Source organism: Heterocephalus glaber, unplaced genomic scaffold, assembly GCF_053883595.1.
Source record: "Heterocephalus glaber isolate CG9 unplaced genomic scaffold, H.glaber_assembly_v1.0 deba00000122, whole genome shotgun sequence".
Classification (NCBI taxonomy): Eukaryota; Metazoa; Chordata; class Mammalia; order Rodentia; family Bathyergidae; genus Heterocephalus; species Heterocephalus glaber.
In genome coordinates this window covers 84,513,738-84,532,975 of record NW_028258138.1, presented here as the reverse complement: position 1 = coordinate 84,532,975, position 19,238 = coordinate 84,513,738, and the positions used below count along the sequence as shown (strand labels likewise).

Here is a 19,238-nt window from a genome sequence, read left to right as displayed (position 1 = left end):
CAGCTTGGGGTGGCCAGGCAGGTCTGCTAGGGAGCCCTCTGAGCCCTGCTCATCCCCACTCTCCACGGCAAATGGAACCATTCACTTTAGAAATGTCCTTTCCGGTTACAGACAGCAGGGCTCTCACAGAAACTAAAGCCATAAGCAGCATTTCTTCCATGACATATGGGCTGCTTCTTTCTCTCAGAGCAGAGTTCCAGGCCACCCCCCCGACACACACACACTGATTCCTACCATGGGCTTACATGCTGATTCCCTTCTACAACCAGGAGACGAAGCATCTGAGGGGCCCCAGAGCCTAATGAAACTCAGTGCCTGGCACGTGGTAAGTACTCAATCAAAGGAACCTAGCACCTTACAGGTAAGGACACTGGAGTCTGCACCCACTGGGCAGGCTGGTGTCAGGTGCTAATCTTGCCACAACTTAGTTTCCTTAGTGATAAAATGAGGACTACAGGAGGCTTTGAGTGTCCCATGAAAGGAGACTCAACAGATGCACACTGTCATTACAGAAGTTAGGAAACAAAGGAAGAAGGAGGAGAGGGAGAGAGGTGTGCGTGGATCCAAGCTTTAAGTGGTGTGTATCATGAGTGAGCCACAAGGTACATTTTCCCAACAATTACACTTTTTGATGAAAGTGTAAATCTTTAGTGGGCCAATAATCAGAGAGATTTAACTTGATAATAAACTATTACATTCACAAAATCAATAGAAAATTAGAACAAGACTTAAATGAAAATGAGTACCTTGATGGAATTAAGCATTTTCCTCACAAATACCTAATTATATCAATCACTTCTGATTCTGGCCTTGTCTCAGACTCTATCGAAGCACATTGAGTCAGTTATATTAGAAACTGCCTTTCCCAGGGAAGGGCAATGGCTTAGCATGATTTAGATTCAGGGACTGTCACAGATATTAAAGCCACAAGCATGGTTTCTTCTTTGTCAGGATTCTTCTCCTTGCAAGAGATTTCCAACTACCCAATTATCCTAGACAACGCTTCCTTTTTATTCTCCTTTGGTGACTAGGAACAGCTAAGAGGGGCACAAGAGTCCAGACCAGAACCCACATGGACCTGTCCCACCCCATTTCTGTTACCTCTGCCCCTCTGCACACACTGGTTGACCAGATGTTCTGATGTGGGAAGTGGTCTGTCCTGAGACTATGCTGGCTGCATGGTGCCAACACCATGATTCTGAGTGACCTCATTTGTTTACATAAACAGGGACTCCACAAAACTATGCCTCAAAGTCCCTGTCCTTCCAGCATCACCTACACTGCTTCCACTTCCAAAATGTCTGCTCCTCATTTTCAGTATTCAGAATGAGAGAGAAAGCCATGCTCCTCAGGTAGCCACTAATCCGCTTGGCATGCCACCAGTGTCTTCTCGAAGATCAGAAACACAAGAGAGGGGAGAGCTCTCTCCCTTTCCAACTCCCCTGTATTCCTTTTTAAGGAAAGCTCCTCCTTGCTGCCTTCTCTGTGGGAGTAATTTACTAGCCTTATCAACCACATTATATAGAGTAAAAAATAATCCAGCTACAAGTTACAATCTAAAAACGGTTTGGAGAGCACAGAATCCAGGACTCACAGAATGCCATATGTATATAAGCCTTAATAAGGTTCTTAAACAGTTTCAAAGGGATTTCTGCTCCAAGACCACAGGGCCTGCTCCTTTTAGCTCTTGGTGTGAACTGGTTTTTTCAAGATGCATAACCCTCTGGCTGTGTGTTGCAAAGGAGAGCTATATAATAACTTTTTTTGGCCTTAAAAAACATTTGTCATTTAAAGAGAACACATTGTGGAATAAATAAGAGGTGCTCAGCTTCGGCACATCTGCTCTTGATTTATGTAATTAGCAGAAATGCACTAGCAGGATCCAGGAAGCCCGAGCACCAGCCCCACCCTGGGTTTCCACGGCCACATCTGGAAGGCCAGGGGGAGGCAGCCGCCGTGCCAGGTGGAGCCGAAACCCCAGGTAACCAAGCCCACGAACTCATCCAAGCCTTGTGATCAGTCTCACTCTTTCTCGTCACTTTCCAAACTCTTCATTATGAGTTTTCTTATATTGTTTGACAGAACCAAAGTTTTTCCAGCCTTGACAAGATAATTGCTTCCATATCACAGCAGAAATTTAAAAATACACAGCTCTGTATCTCCCTGACAATGATAAATTGTCATCAGATACTATCATCTCACAAGTACACAGTGCCAGTAATTACACAGATTCAAACGGCAATTTCCTAAATAGAGCCTCTACATTTTTGTTCTTGTTGACTCTGGGGGGTGGGGTACATCCTTATTAAAAGTCCCGAGGCCTAGGGTGCTCCTGAAATAAGTTACAGGTGTGAACAGTGAACACACTCCCACAGTAGACTCCATGAAAATCACAAGGGTTCAATAACAGATTGGGATAAGGCGTGTCCTTAAGAGGGATCTGTGATTCAGCTTAGAGACATATCTGACCTTTATCCAGACTTGTGGGCCAGAGATCTGGCCGGTGATCTTATCAGGACAGATTATATTTAATCTGTCAGCAGCTGTTCAGTTGGGAGTGTTTGCTGGAAGAAGGTGGCCTCAAGCTTCAGATGGTTCTAGATGATTCAAGAAGGCCGTTCACCTGGGCCCTAGGGGAATGTGCACCCCTGCTATAGGTCTCAACTCTGGGAGCTATCACCCAAGACATTAGCCTTCTCTCCACAGGAGCCTTGGTGCCCTCCTTCATGGTCATATGGAATTGAGTGTTTCTGGATGTTTTTCCTTCAGATTGCAAATAAAGGAAACATCTGTTAATCAGAGGTTGAGCAAGCACAGCTTGAAAAGGAAAGTAGCTTTTGTGAGTTTGTGACAAATTGAGTAGCCACTTAGTAACCAGAGTAAATAGCACGCTGAATGCAACCTCAGAGACTTGTGTTCTAGTCCCAGCCTTGCTCACCACTGATCTCAGCTCTTGAGAGACCTGGGTTCCTCCTCTGTACAATGAGGATCCAGCTTCAATCTCTCTGAAGTTTCCTGCCAGGCAACAATTCTAGGTTTCAACAAGACATACACTTTTGGTTCTGTGTCTCAGCTCTTTCTCCAGGAGAGCTCACCTAGCAAGGCCAGTGAAAGCAGATTCCAGTCAAGACTAGGTTGACCAAAGGGAAGTACAGCAACCCAGCACAGCCCAAACTGCATCATAGCACCAACCATGTGTGACATCCTAAGTGCCACTAGTCCACAGGCAGGGGGCAGCCCCTCCCTTGGGCCCCCTGGGGCCTCAGATGTCACAGGCCACCAGACCAAGACACCTAGCCCAGCCCACCGCCCAGGACAGGCACTGGCTGTCAGAGAAGAGGAGGGCAGCCCAGAGGCAATTCACCAGGCTCTGAAAGGTGGGCTGAGGAGGTACAGAAAAAGCACACCTGACTTCATTAATTAAACTTTTACAGAAGTCAACTGCATGTCTAAAAGAACACAGCCTGTTCGTATTTGGTCAGCTGTTTTTAGCTACAGAATGGATCGCTTTAAAGCAGTCTGATGAGAGGTGTAGGGAAGAATATTTCAGTGTTTATGAATCCTACTGGGAATTGGGAGGGGTGGCCCAAGATAAGCCTTATTGAGGCACTGATTTCAGAAGAGACTCGGGATGAAGAAACAAGAGAAATGTAGCTATGGAGGAGCTACCCAACATCAGCTTTCCATTTATGAAAACAGCATTATTTCCAGCCTGTAAGTTCTCTGAGGGCAGGAAATGCAGCCCTCCAAGTCACTCTAGTGTCCCTGCGGATTATCGGGGTCCCTGGCCAGAAACTGGCACTCAGCTGATGGTTGTCAAATGACCGAACATCAGGCTGTCAGCTCTGCACTGTGGAGCGCAGTGAGTTTCTACTGCTGGGGTGGACAGAGACAGCTACTGAAGCTTCCCCTGCCCAGGACGGCTCTGGAGGATGCCTGGCATTGCTGGGTCCGAAGGCCCTGAAGCTCCCACTACTGCCCCATCCATTCCCCCATGGGGCCTTTGATTCCAGTGAAGCAGCTGAGGAGCAAGAAGGCAGGAGGGGGAAGACCCCACCTGTGGAGGCCCAAGCTGCCTAGAGGATTTCCATGAGGGCCACCCACAAATTCTCTGCAGAGTACGCTCCTCCCCGATATGTTGCTTTCTTTCCCTTGCCTCAATGAGAGTATACTGTCCTCAGAAAAACAGGGCTAAGAAAATATTTCAAAACACCTTTCATAATTAAATTGCTTGCTGATCAAGCCCTTCAAGTAAAAAGAACAGGGAATAGAAAAGACATAATGAGTGGTGGTGCACACCTGTAATCCTAGAACTCCGGGAGGCTGGAGCAGGAGGATTGTGAGTTTGAGTCCCATCTGGGACTTCTCAAAATTTTTAAAAAGCAATGGAGATTTAGCTCAGTGTGAAGGCCCTAGGTTCAGTCCCCGGTACAGAAAGAAAGAGAGAGAGGGAAACAGAGACAGAGATGGGGGGGGGGGGCGGGGGAGCAGGCAGGCAGCAGTCTAGGATTCCTACTCAGTTTAACGTAATGATTGCTCCTTTGCCTAAAGAGGGTGTGTCCTGCCCAATTTAAACCAGCCAAGTCCCACTCAGAGCAAAATAAACCTGAGAAAGCTGATCTATGACTTTCCTTGGATAAACTGATGAATAAAGAATTAAGAAATACATCCCTTGTGGCTTAGTTGATTATTGTACCATATTCATATTCTCAGAATGGGAAAGATCGTGTGATCTGGAATTAAAGCCCTCAGCACAGGCAGTACTTAAGACCCTGAGCTCCTTCCTCATGGAGTTGTTTGGCTGCACACACTGACACAGCCCAGACCCAGAGCCTGCAGTGACAGGGCAAGTGCAGGAAGGGCCGTGGCACGGGAGACAGAGAGCTCCGGAGAAAGCTCTCCTGCTGCACCGGAAACATCCAGCACCATGATACGACCACAGCACTTCTATATGCCAGGCACTGTTCACCACTCATGTTTTCCTGCAGAGAACACGGGTAAACTAGATGAAACCACGATAGACTGGCTAAGCTGGAGAATGCCATCTTCAGCCCTGAAATAATGCTTTTTCCCTCCACAGCCTGTCTTGGTGCAGGCTGGGACAGGTATACTACACCTTGGGGACAATCACCTGGTGGGAAGGATGAGGGGACTCTGCATCCTCTGGAAAATTCTGGTATGTGGAGGCCTACTGTTTGCTTGCCCCATGCCCCTGCCTTGGGGAAGATGAAGGGGTCCTGCACAGACAGAATAAAGATGGAGGCTTGGGTGTCACTCTGGGTTCTGAGTTCAAGGAAACAGACCTGAGGGTGTTCTCAGCTGTCCAGCACAGGCCCTCCCCAAGTATGGACCCTGCTCTCTCCAGGGGACCTGTCAGGCTCGGAAGTCCTCAGACTCTACCTCATACTGACTGAGTCAAAAACTCTGAGGCTGGGACATAGCAAGCTGTGCGTGGACAAGCGCATAAACCAAAGCTTGGGAACCACTGGTCCAGGGCAGGTCACCAGCGCCGGAAGGAACAGGGTCAATCAGCATGGACAATGGATTCCAAGTGAGGGCTGTGCAATGACTAGAGTTTTCAGTGTGAAAACGAAAGAGAAAGGAGGAACACAAAAAAGAAACATGCCAAGTTACATTCAGAAACCTAGTCATACCCAAGTGTACATCTTACAGTGAGGGTCAACTCTCAGATACTCCTGTCTTTGCAGCAATTATTGTTCTCTTTTTAAATGTGAAGACTGGCGAAAGAACTTAAAATCCAGTTGCTTAACTTCTGACTGACCAATGTTATCAGATCCTGAAAACAACAGAATTAACAGAAATGTAGAGGTGAGAAGTCACTGAACATTGCTTTCAGCTTCGCTGCTTTGATAAAGACACTTGGCAGTAGCCTTAACTACACGTACATTAGTGTGCTGTAAATGCAAGTATCAAGTACTCTTCTGTATCCTAACAAGTTTAGGTGAAGTTAAAGTTATCCTTTCAAAGTTCTGTGATTTCTCAGCCATCACTCTTTGGAATAGGAAGGTTAGATCTTTCAGAAACACCACCTAGCAAATAGTCTGCTCTGCTGCTCTGTGGAGGGACGGCCACCAGCTTGGGGAGGCCCAGGCCACGTCCCCACACATGACTCTTTCGGATGGAGGTGGAATCTGGAGCCCATGAGTGTCCCTGACCCCAGCCTGCTGTGGAGGAGCAGAGACAACATCCCCATCTGCGAAGCAAAAATCAACACCCTGCTTTAATTGCGCTGTCGAGAGATTACCCAGAATGGCAAAAATAGCAACACACTCTGCCTTTAGTTCCAGGCATGTTATTCTTAAAAGACAACTTTAGGAATGGATAAAAGTGTGCCTCACTTTAAGGAATCTCAACTTCCTAGAAAAAGTGAAAACCATGCAAAACATACTTCGATTACAAAAAGGCTTTGCTAACCTTTCTTGGCTCATTTAAGAGAACACAAAATGCCACTGTTTAATTCACACGCAGTCTTTTAGCAATAAAATGATTGAAAAAGTTAGCTTTATGAACATCACTGAAACTAATGTCATTGATTAAACCTTCCAAGCAAGAAAGAACAATAGAAGAAAGCAGTAAGAGAGTTATAGTTAGCATTTCATTCTCAAAGATTATCTTGCCTTCTGTTGTCATTATTCGAAAATATTAATGCCCTGACATGTCTACATTCAAGCGTTCTGCAAACACTCTTTTTTATTCATAAAGGTACTTTAATGCTATGGTTCTCAGATTTCACAGTTGATGCTGAGGGTGAAAACTTTTCTGACCTGCAGCCTTTAGTAGAACAGGAGGCTCCCGACTCTTCTTTCCTCCGTGTGGGCACCAGAAGCACATCCACTCATGGCCCAATCCCCTCGGAGAGAAAGACAGACTCCAGCCATCCAATGAGTGCGGAGAAATGGGCAACTCCAGTGGATCTTTCCTGGGTACTGGGCCAAAAAACTGGGAAAGAGACCCCCCAAACCCAGCCTCCCTGGGTCCACAGGGCTTGGCTTTCACATACAGCACCCTAACTCCGAGGTGCTCTATGCTTTGGCTTTCTTTTCTTTTCCTTTTTTAAACTTTTTTTATTAGTATATGTTTGTGAAACACAATGAATATGTTCTTCTCCCCTCATTTCTATCTTCCCCCATCCCTCTACCCCCTTCCCATCTCCACAAAGTTTATCTCCTGGTTTCCTATCATCTTTCTTTTATTTTGCTCCTTATTTATCCTCTGGGTTTCTCATATAAGAGGAACAGGGTGATATTTAACCTGTGTCTGATTTATTCCACTTAGCATTATGGACTCATGGTACATCTATTTTCCTACAAATGACTCCAGTTTATCTTTCTTTGTGGCAGAGTAGTATTCCATTGTGTATAAATACCACATTTTCCCTATCCATTTATCTGCTGATGGACCCATAGGCTGCTTCCAAGATTTAGCTGTTCTGAGTTGTGATACTACAAGCATGGGTATCCATGGATTGTCATGTTAGGACATCTTTTACTCTTTCGGGAAGATAGCCAGAGCTGGGTCAGATGGAATTTCAATTCACTAAGTCTGGGAGTGGAGAGGATCAAACACATGAAAGTCTCTCTAGACCAGGAAAACAGTGGTGCTTTCATCCACATGATCATGCCCCTCCACAGGCTGCCTCCCCTAGAAGAAGTGCAGAGAACATGCTTTCAAAGCAGCTCTTGTTTCTCCCCAGAAGGGTTTTATGCCGCACGCTGAGTGTCCCTGTTCTTACAGCTCCTCCCAAAGGCCTCCATCCTAAACTTCCCAGCTCTGGGAAGAGGGACCAGGCACTCACATGTCTCCTGGGATCATGGGAGAAGGTGGTTGTTTCCATGTGTACACAAACACTTCAAGGGATGCACCCACAGAGAGCAGTGCAGAAAGGGGTGGGAACACGCAGCTCCCATGCTCTCTGGGAGGAGCTCATAGCCTGACTTCCAAAAAAATTGCATCACGGAGCCAAGAGGACAAACAAACAACAGCCTTGTTAGCACCAGGCCGGAGCTTGGCATGTCATGGGCCTTCCCTCCACTCGACCCTGACAAAACCAGGCTGCCCGTTCTTCCTGCAAGGAGGTGGCCACACACTGAGGCCCTCAGCGCCTATGGAGGCCACCCAAGGCACTGCCTTTCATGCTGGTTTGGGAGGCAGGGGGCTTGGCACTCCTGAGTGGTCCTAGACCACAGAAAATAGAGAGGGTGTCCATTGGATCTGCTCCCAGCAGCTGTTCCCCCCAGGATCTGGGGGTGCAGCCCACACAAGGGTTCAGGGATTCCTTTCAAATCCTCTCCCTGGCTTAGTGCAGAGAAAGGTGGACATATATGCTCATGCCTTGCTTCACCGTGAAGAGAGAAGGGATTGGAGCAAACAACAAACACACCAACCTTTCCAGCTGCATCTCGAGAATCCAGCAGGGTGCTGATGGGATGTGGACATCCTCGTGTCCAGGGAACACAATAAACAGACAGCAGTGTGCTGGCAGTGGCTTGGAAAACACCTTAAAATCTCTGGCTGGATGAATTGCTGAGATCCTTCTCCTACTAGAGGCCAGTCTGACAAGACGCCTTATCTCGTGCGCAAGGCCAATGCAGAGCCAAAGAAGACGCAGAAACACTGGAATGAATTCCAGGTTACAGAAGAAAACAAATCAGTAAGTGACCAAAATGATGCAAAGATATGTGATTTACCTGACAGGGGATTCAAAATAATGGCCAGAAAGATGCTCCTGGGGTCAGCAGAGCAGGAATAAAGTGAAAAAGAGGGAAAAAGAGTGAAGATGGCTTGAGCCGCTTATGTGAAAAAGAAAGCAAGGGACAAAAAACATATTCAAAGAACTCAGAGAGAGAAATTGCCATGGCTGGGGCAGGAACTAGAAAACCGGATCCACGAACCCCAGAGGACCTCAAATCAGATGAATCCAAGGAGCATCCAGACACACTACAGGGAAATTGTCAAAAGTTAAGACAAGGCTGGGGTGTAGCTCAGCGGTAGAGCACATACTGTATGCATAAGGCCTTGGATTTGGGGGGAAGAAACAAACTAGACCCAAAAACAACACCAACAACAGAAAGTGAAAGGCAAAGAGTGTTCAAAGCATCAAGGGAAAAGGAAATCGTACAAGGGATGAGACTATCAGTGGATTCCTTAGCAGAAACTTTGAAAGCTGGGAGGGAGAGAAAACCTGCCAAACAAGAATACTATCTCCAGGGACAGTGTCTCTCAAAAACAAAGAACTGGCAAGGACTTTCTCAGCCAAACAGAAGCTGAGAGAGTTATCACTGCTAGATTGCCCTTATAAGAAATGATGAAGGGGGTTCTTCAGGCTGAAGGAGGAGGGGTCATTAGTAACTCGAGAATATGTGAAAGTAGAAAATTCACTGGTAAAAGTAAGTACGCTGTTAAGTGCAAAGCATTTTAATACAGTAATAATGATTTTAAATCAATTCTATCTCTGGTATAAAGGTGAAAAGGGCAAACTATCAAAAACAACTAAAACTACAATAATATGTTGAGGTTACAAATTATAAAGTGATGCCAAGTATGACATCAAAATCAAAAGATATGTGAGGAAGAAGAGTAAAATGTGTAGTCTGTGTATGTGATCCAAACTGAGTTGCTAGCCACTTGCAGAAATGAAAATAGCATTCTAACTTGTGAATTTGCTAACGTTCCTTACTTGCTACTAACATTATCTGTACATTAACTTTTAGCCAATGAGTTGCTATCGAAACTGGAAGTCAGGGTGATCAATTTCTTATCTCTGAACTAAAACTGATTTATTTTGAGCCCAGGTACATTCAATGTGTTGATTAAATCCCCATCTTCCCACAACAGATATTCAACAATTCCTCTCTTAACATTGGTTTTAAATTGAAAATCTTCAGCAAGGCTACCTGTCAACACTCCAAAATATTTCAATAAAAACTAAACAGCACATAGGAAGGAGTTCTCATTAGTTACTATGTACAAGAGCAAACAAGTAAATTCCTGCTAATCACAGATTCTTCTCAGGTTAGAGTCCAAGTTTCCATCAAGTATTAATTATACAACTCTCATACTGCCACGTGGATCAGGCATATAATGCTGCTCTCTGTTTATCAGTAAAGAGCCATGAGGGAGAGCCATTAGCAATTCATGGGATCTTATGGAAGGAACAAAAGTGTTTTTCACCAACCTGGGCTGAGAAACCACAGAAGAAAGCAAACCAGAAGTGCACAAGTGTAAACGCAAAATTCTTGTAGAAGAAATAGCACAGGAATTTGCACATTCGGAAATAGGACCACCTTCCATGCACCAGGAGAAGCCTCTGCAGGTATTTAAACTGGGCAAAGGAGTAGTCGCTGGCCAAGACTGCTTGAAGTCCTTCCTGGCCGCTGATGCCGACGCCGATGTGAGCAGCTACAAAGAGAGAGTCACTTTCATTCCCCAAACAGAGACAGACTCTTCCAGAAACGTATCACTGCTCTTTTACATCTCTCATTTAACTTACAGCTGAAGCAATTACAATTCTCTCACATATTATCTCATAAAATACTAGCGATAACTAGGTATTTACCCTAGTTTTACGTAAGAGGAAACTGCTGAGGACAGCCCAGTAACTTCCGTTAAGGATTTACAATTCACAAACAGTAAAGATGGAGTTAAACTCGGGCAGTGTTCTTTCATCTACACTGCAGCCACTTAGGTCCCCCAATAGTAAAAGGTGGCCAATGTCCTTTTCTAATCTAAAAGTACACAAATGATTTCATTAAACACAAACATTCTTACGGATGGTAATAATGGTGGAAGCACTGGATTCGAAAGTATCACTGACCTAAGAAACTGCAAAATTCAGTTTTAATGAAATCTCTATCACACATTACCAGATGCTGAAACTGGGGGCCCTGGGTGTGCAGAATGCCCCACTGAATGAACACCGCGTACTTTTTATCATGCTGACATCATTGGCTCCGTCACCGATGGCCAGAGTGACAGCATTCTTGTGCTTTCTCACCAGCTCTACTACTTGGGCTTTCTGCAGCGGGGTGACTCTGCAGCAGATCACAGTCTTACACAGGCAGGCAAGCTCCAAGAGGTCATTCTTGATGTCACTTTCAAGGGCATGAGCCTGGAAGAGTAAAAAGAAAAATCCAGAAAGTAACAGGCCATAATAACTCAGAGCTGTAATTTGGGAAGCAAATGTCCTGTTTTTAAACTGACTTTTTAAAGCTGACTTCATTTAACTGACTTCATTTCATTCATTTCAACAAGTCATTGTTGATTCATGGTCACAAAGGCAACAAAAACAAAAGAAATGAGTGTTGAACTCGGGGTAATCACCGAGGGATTTTAAAATAAAAGACCCTGCTGCTCATTCACATGTCCTCCTTGACACCTTCCCATGCTGCCTTGGTGAGATGTCAGAGAAGGTCTGGAGCCCAAAAACGTTAGCAAAAGCAAAGGGTGGAACTATTCACCATCTCAAAAGTTTAAGGTGAACTATAAATGGTGGTGATTCGTTGGTTTTATGAGATTGGCTTTTTGTCTCCTTTGTATTGTTGTTTTATATATTTGGTGTTTGTTTTTTGGCTGTTAATGTGCAGGCAAGATGAAAAGCCAACAATCTGCAGATTCACCCTTGAAGAACAACGTGACCAAAGGCAGAGGGTGCTGCAAAAGGGTGATGTGCAGCCTTTGTCTTGAACAGGGTTCCCCAAGCACTGCTCTCTTGTCCATATCCAAATATGTAAGAGCCTTTAGATATGCTAGAGAAGTTACTAGAAAGTAAATGCAATCCCTTTCAACTAACTGTGTAATTATTTTTCTAGAAAACATGTCATTGTACAGTTTTGAATAAAAACATTAAGAAGAAACACAAATCCCCTTAAACTTCCAGGTATCTTTGAGTGACTCTTTAGCAAGACATTCACAGCCAATTACAATCTGGCCCAACCATTCCAGCTGAGTTTTATCTTCTGTGGTCACCTTTAAGTCCACCCTATATTCCTGTCGACCCAAACTGCTTCTTTCCCTTGACTTAATAGGCTTTGTTTGGACTCTGCCTTTGTCCTTGCTAGCATCTCTACTTGAAAACATCACTTCCTTCAGAGAGTCTTCCTTGATTTTTCTACAAGGAACTAAATGAGTCTGTTCCTGTTCTATGTTCATTCTTCTTTTGCTGTATGTTTGACAAACTCCTACAAGCAATCCCTAAGACAAACACTGAGTTCTATTCATATGGTCATTGTCAGACTCACACACTGTGACCTGCACGTGTTTAATAATCGCTGATGGGATGAATGGAAGTCTGGGTGAATGAGTACAGAAACACAACTCTGGTGTAGAAAATTATCATACCCAAGCCTAAAACTCCTAAAGGAAATTGTGTGCTAGCATTCTCAGATGTAATCATCCTTTCTGAAAGGGAAACCACGTTACTGGCTGTCTTCCTTAGAGCGACCCCCTTTGACTCTGTTCTTTCTTCTTCATTATGAACAAGTGAAAAACCAGACTCGGATCTGAGAAAGAGAGGCCCAATTACATTCTGCAGAGCAGGGTTTGAGCAAATTGGAATCATGATTATAAAAAGATTTCTGATGTTACCAACAAAAACACAGTCAATACTCCATAAATGAAATAGCATTGCATGGTTTCCTGGGAGTCAGGCTTTGAAGCTAAGGGGCTCCTGGAGAGCATCTGTCTTAGCTCTTTCCTTCAAAAAATTCAGAGACAGAGAGCATGACTGGTACGAATGATCACCTGAGCACTCTCAGCCACACACTTAGGCCTCTGTAAGCCTGGAGAGAATTCTAAGCCCAGCTCCTGGGGGCCCTCTCCATTCTCTGGTCCCTGGGCAATTCCAGTTGGAGGCACCAGCCCCAAGCCCCAGCTGACAGCCTTATAATTTTCAGTTGCTGCTCATGTGTGCAAGGGAGAAGTTCGTGTCATCTGGACAAACTTTCGACTGAGCTTGGCCTGGAATTGAGCTCTGTAACTTTCCATGGTGTAGAAGGCAGCACATCATTACGTCTGGAATCCAGCTGGACAATGTGCTGAGAACTAAGAGCTAACAGACCAACGATCACAAGGGGGAAATACAATATATTCGTATCCAACTTCTTTTGTCCTCTAAGAAAATGTCCGCGGAAGAAACATTTATTTTCCAAACTCCAAAATGAAAAATGATCCTCAAAGCCAAGGAAAGATGTGAGATTAATTCTTTGTACATATAAATGATAATTTCACTAGAATGCAATCGGAGCTTTTGTATTCTAAATTAGAAACTCAGAAGAGTGTTTTGATATTTGTTCAAGACTTGGAACCTGAACTACATTAAAAGTACAATGCAAGTTTATTCTATTATGACAAGAACCAGATTTCCTAATCAAAGCAAATTGTTTGGCATTGCCGTAAAACACTGCTATTTAGAAAAACCACCAGAGGTATCTTAATGGCAATAATTTGGTGTGGTAATTATATGAAGGTCGGGTTATGCTCTGCAAATCACAAACACTGACAAAGCAATAATTGTAATTCATCCACCAAGTTGCCTTACTTTAATTAAATAACAGAGAACTGTGATACTCCCCCTTGGAAAAGCACTTAAATAATGCTGCTAAGTGGTCCATAATCATTTAGACAAGATTGATATTCTGTGAATGCAGTATTTCTTCAGAGCCTCCCCCTTCCACTGTGATAGTTCAAGCAATAATGTATGAAATATATATTAGAAGTTTCCTTTCCCTTTGCAACAGGAAATCATCGTGTGTGCCCTGTTTCTTGTACTGTCATTTGCTTGAGAAACGAAGAACAGCTCCTACTGTAACAACACAAAGAGATGGCTATTGGGGTAGAGACAAAGGAAGCACAAAAGCCTGAAGCGGACTCACCAAACTGTGGCCATTTATGACCAAGGCATAATCTCCTGTTACAGTGTCTTCTCCAACCGAGACCAGCTCCAACTGCTGCGGCTTTTCACAAGCCACATGGCCATTGAGAACACTGTTGTTTTGTCCAAACAAACTTCCCTTTGCCTTCCTTAAAGAACAAGGGGGAGAAAGAAAATCACAACAAAGTACACAGAGCATGCCTTCAACTCTAACAAGAGCCTGGCCTTGAGGCAAATGCATTCCATCACTCGTCAGCCAGAGAGGGAAGATCCAGTTTCAGGGAGCTGGCCCGTAGTTTCTTGGGATGTGGAGACCATGGCAAGCCTCTAAACTGCAGGAAATGGACAGGTAAACATGACAAAAACAGGGTCATCTCAAATGCTTTATATTACCTAGAAATCTCCACCTTGAGCTGGATTTGACTAGGAGTGCTTGATAGATTTGGTATACATGGGCTACAGAACCAGTAAATAATGGAAAGCAAAAAATTAAAGACAACTGCTGAAATCTAAGAATTTCATATATTTGGGGTACAATGTAATATAATCCAGTCTTCTGAGAAACACATTTTTTAAAAAAGAATTGACAATAAAAACAAATGATGAGTGGTACTTGCTAGTCATTATAAAATAGAATGCTTTAAGCAAAAATTGTACTCAGACTGAACAACAGAATTCATCCTCTGAGAAAGTAACTACAGACACAAACGTGTAGAGGTTCACTCCAAATGGAATCTGATTAGCAAGAATTCTAGAAGAATCTGGCCCACATCCAACCCATCTTATCAGTGGCATAATTATCCTAGATGGCACATTTCAAGATTCACATTGCAAAGATGATGCCTCTAAAGGAGGGGAGCTTCTCCCTCAGAGGACCCTTGGGTGACAGGACTTAAAGTCCCAGGGCAAACAGAGCTGACTATGGAAGCTGTAGCCACAGCCAACGACCTACCAGCCAATGCCCCCCAAGATCAGTGCCCCAGCCAGCCACCGACCTTGGAGTCCACAGGGCACCGTGAGGTGCATGGTCAGAAGAAAATGGGGAGTGAAAGATAAGCTAGATGGTGAATGCTCTGGCTTATGGCAGAACAGACAGGTTCCCGAAGGACTCACCCAGCATAAAAACATTCACGAAGATGGCTTCTTTGCAGAGACAATGGCCACTTGTTTCGCCTTCAGCTTTCTAATCATTTGGCAATGTAACGCTAATTGTTTGCACATGAAATGTCAAAACAAAACCCCAAAACACAGCAACAACACACCTTCTCTTCTGGCTCAACATCTCCTTCCGCTGTCCAGGACGGAAATCACAGTCCACAGTCCGGTACCTAGAGGTCGCACGCCCTCAGCCCGAGGACAATGGCACCCCTTAACAACCAGTTTGCACAACCACAGAGAAAGATTTACACAGCCAGAGGGTTGTGTGTGAAATGTATGGAGTGAGAGTGGGAGGGGAAGGCAGAGCAGACATGAAAAAGCATTGCTTAGGTGCGAGGAGCAGGCTCTCGCAGCAGATAACCACGTCCAGGAATCCTTGCAGGAATGGGAATTTATGGTCCCATATCATGAAAAAAACAGGGGAGATGACTGCCTTCGAAGTGGACGTTTCTCTGACAGCACCACAGAGCCCATAAATTGGACCTTAAATCACCAAGGGAAAACATCTCCTGGGGTCTCCATGTTAGTAAAGTTCTCACTTTCTGTATAAATGACTTAACCTGTGTCTCCCCTAGAGAATGAAAGCATTCCAAAGAAGGGTGAAGTTCACGAAAGTGTTGGCCGAAATTGTATTTGCTTAGGTTTTTTTCCCCCTAAACTGTCTTCCTAACATGTGACATGAAGCCTTTTTTCAGGCAGAAGAGGGACAGTTTCCCCAGTTCTGCTTACATTCTCTCTGCTCTCCCCTCAAAGGCCATGACTCCTGGCCAGCCTCAGTGCTCACGTTTTCACCCCCTTGCCTGCGTTGTGTAGCTGTCATTTCTTTTTATTCCTGGAACTTAGCTCTTCAGACACCAGCTGGTTCTTGCAAAAATAATTTATTAAGAGGGAAGGAAAAAACTGTGCCTAACTCCCTTCAATGAACAGGAACTATACAGGTTTTTTGCAGGCATAACACACCATGCTTGACCACAGAATACAAACAACAAATGCTAAAACAAGAGTGCCTGTGTTTCCCAAGCTTTGTAACGAAGGGCAGTTTGTGACAATGGTGGGGTGTAAACATGCAGTCATAGCTGAGGGACTGTGACATTCATAGTCCCACACCATCACACCATCACGAGCACAGACAGGCACTGAGAGGCTGTGCAAGCTTGTATGCAACCTGTAAAGAGAAAAAGAGAAGGCAGCAGAAAGGATCTTTTGCTTAGTCAGTCCTCTAAGGAACTCTACATTCGGACACTAAAAGGATCTGTTAGGAAACGGATTGAACTCATGACATCATGTTTAATAGAAGACAATCTAGACTTGGATACCAATGCTAGAGTTTTGGGCTTGGTACCTGGAGACTCAGGTCCAGGCCCAAGGTCTTCCCCTGATATCTCAGATGCCCAAGGTTTAGTTACCTGACTTCCGGGCACTTGATCAGTCAGTGACAAGCCAGGACTAGAACCCAGGACTTCAAACTCCTAGTTCTTGGTCTACCACACCAAATTGGTTTATGTAGAGTCAGCTGCAGGCTGCCTCTGGGTTGAACAGATAGAGTTACAGAAGGGGAATTAAGGGACCAGTGCTACTGCAGCAGTGGTACAGAAAAGGGGAAGGCTAATGAAATTTTGATTTCAAGGCCCAGTTCCACCATCCCTTATAACTGGAAAGACCTACAAGACATTCAGCTCCTGTCATTAATAATGTTATTATTAGAAATGAGTAGGTTGGGACCAGCCAGTCAAACTGGTTGGGCATCAACCAGTGAAAATGGATACAGCTACAGAACCATGCTTCTACCACTGTGGACTAGAAGATCTCAAGATTAAGTACTCTGAAAATTTACGATTTATGAGAGAAATTTAATTACTAAAACATTTTGTCTGGATGACTGGAAGTGTAGAGTTAGGACCAAAATGCACTTTGCTGGGCCTGTGCAGTGCTTCAAAGAGTATATGTGTCTCTACGGCCAGCATGGTGCTCCTCTTCACCAACCGAGACCTCACCACACCCTACCCCAACCCGCCCTCCACGGTGACATAAATGGCAGATCACCCAACTAACATTTCCTGCCTGCCCAGCCCCAGGGCTATCTGCATTTCAGAACCCTGTTCACTCAATCCAATCATTTTCCATCCAGTGGATGTCCAAAAAGTATCAATGGAGATCTTGTTGATCAAAAAGGAAATATCAGTTCTTAAGTATATCACGGGGATACTTTGGAGGCACAATAAGATCAATCACTTCATGGTTTAATGAATTTTTCTAACAACAAAACATGTGATCAGTGCTACAAAAGTGAAATATGGAATGAGTTCTGCTGGCAGACCAAACAAAATTACATTCTCAGTCTGTTTTTCTTTGGGCAGAAGACATGTATTGGCGAAATGTAATCAAGGCAGTAATCTTCTGAGAAACCATAACAGGGTTTAAATGTAGGTTTCTGGGTATGCCCTTAATACTAAGGCAGCTACAGCAGCAAAATTAAGCCAGGGCTCCAAGTGCCTAAAATGGTTTTAAGACATTAAATTTGAAACAAGCCGTATGTATGATACGCATGAAAATTACATATCCATGTTTATGAAATAATCTAAACACATTTGACAGGTTTAAATATAAGCATTTAGGTCATTTCCTTCCAATAGCTACTATCACTCAGATCCTATTCTTTTGATACACTTTTCTTTTGCATGAACTTTCACTGAACTCAAAAGCATAACACAAGAAAACGGGATGGTACAAATTTATGATTTCAATATTTCACCTCCAAAGTTAGGGCTTAGATATAAGTAACAAAGATTAGGAGTACAGAGAGCACCTTGAAGCAATTGCTTTCTTGGTGTACTCTTTTTTTTCCCTGGACTTAATATTAAGCAAACACATACTGTAAGTATATTGGTTTCTCTAACAGAGACTTTTCTATCATGCAGTGCCTCTCGCTTAGATTTGAGGAGTGGGGTTCCCCCAAATCTAGGTTGAAATCAACATTTCCAAGCAGCTGAGCAAGGTGGCCACAAGGGCTGTGACATATTGATTCTAAATGGAGATTTTTTTCCTCTGAGTATTTTTCTTCTCATTAAATATTTACCTTTAGTTTTTTTCTAATTATGAAGGTTTGACATGAACACTACTACAACTTCAAATAATGCAAAGAACCATAAAGAAGAAAGGAAACATGATATATAATTCTATTAACCAGAGAGAGCTGTATATGTTTTCAGGGTTTGATAAAAAAAAGTAGGTAAATAGACATATGGTATTTTATAGATGTACACATACATATAGTACTATATATGCATATTATTTTGCCAAAAAGGGAATATACTATCCATGATGCTTCATAATCTCATTTTTCATTTGAAAAATAATATCATGGACATCTTCCAAAGTCAATAAAGACATAATTAATTTCATTGACCACATGGAATTCCATTATGTGTACTTAACAAAGTCCTTCATGACAGAGTATTTTCACTATTTCTAACTATTATCATAACTGATACAGCAATAAATATTTATTTATATGCATATTCATATTGTATTCCACTTATGTTTGTAGAGAATTCCTAGAAACAGGAATCACTGGGTCAAAAGTATACTACATAATTTTGGAATATATAGCTAGTTTATCCTCTAGATAGTTCCTGCCAATTTACATCCCACAAACAGTATATGAATAATGGGAATTTCTACATATTTCTACATAATGACAGGTCTGTCATCTATTTAGTCAACCAAATGTGGCTGAATAAAATCTTGAGATAGTAACTTAACCATCACCATATAGAGAGGAAAAGGCCAATTCTTGCTTTTTGAACACCTACACAGACTCTTGAAACTCATATCAGTGTCATCTTGATTCCACACATCTAGAATTTCACTAAGTGAATTTTCTGAGAGAAAAAGAAAAGTTTCCCCAAGTCTCAAAGGACTGATTCTGAAAGGAGAGGGGCAGGACATGCTGCCTCAGGAGCAGGGTAGAAGTCACTCGCTGAGTGTGAGGCTGGACTGGGACCAGGAAATGGGAAGAGCTGGATGCCAGCAGGCTAGACGCTGATGCGCAGTAACAGGCGAAGCCATTGTTCATCCCAGACTTGAACTAAGTTTAACTGAGACTGCGTGGTTGTTTTGATTATTCTGCCATCAGTCAGAAAAGGGGTTCAAAACCAGTCTTCCCAAATTTGATGAGTTTCTGTCCTTGAAC

General features: G+C 43.6%; 1 protein-coding gene across 9 annotated transcripts in view; it reads right to left on the bottom strand.

Moving 5' to 3' along the window:
• Window positions 1-19,238, bottom strand: part of Atp8b4 (ATPase phospholipid transporting 8B4 (putative)) — a 220,421-nt gene that overhangs the window by 24,569 nt on the left and 176,614 nt on the right. For all 9 annotated transcript variants that reach the window (XM_087180903.1, XM_087180900.1, XM_087180905.1 and 6 more), the window contains 3 exons: window positions 13,890-14,037; window positions 10,945-11,128; window positions 10,196-10,419 (listed from right to left, as the gene is read on the bottom strand). In XM_087180903.1, coding sequence (XP_087037029.1) covers window positions 10,196-10,419; window positions 10,945-11,128; window positions 13,890-14,037 — 556 coding nt within the window. The remainder of the gene's footprint in view (window positions 1-10,195; window positions 10,420-10,944; window positions 11,129-13,889; window positions 14,038-19,238) is intronic.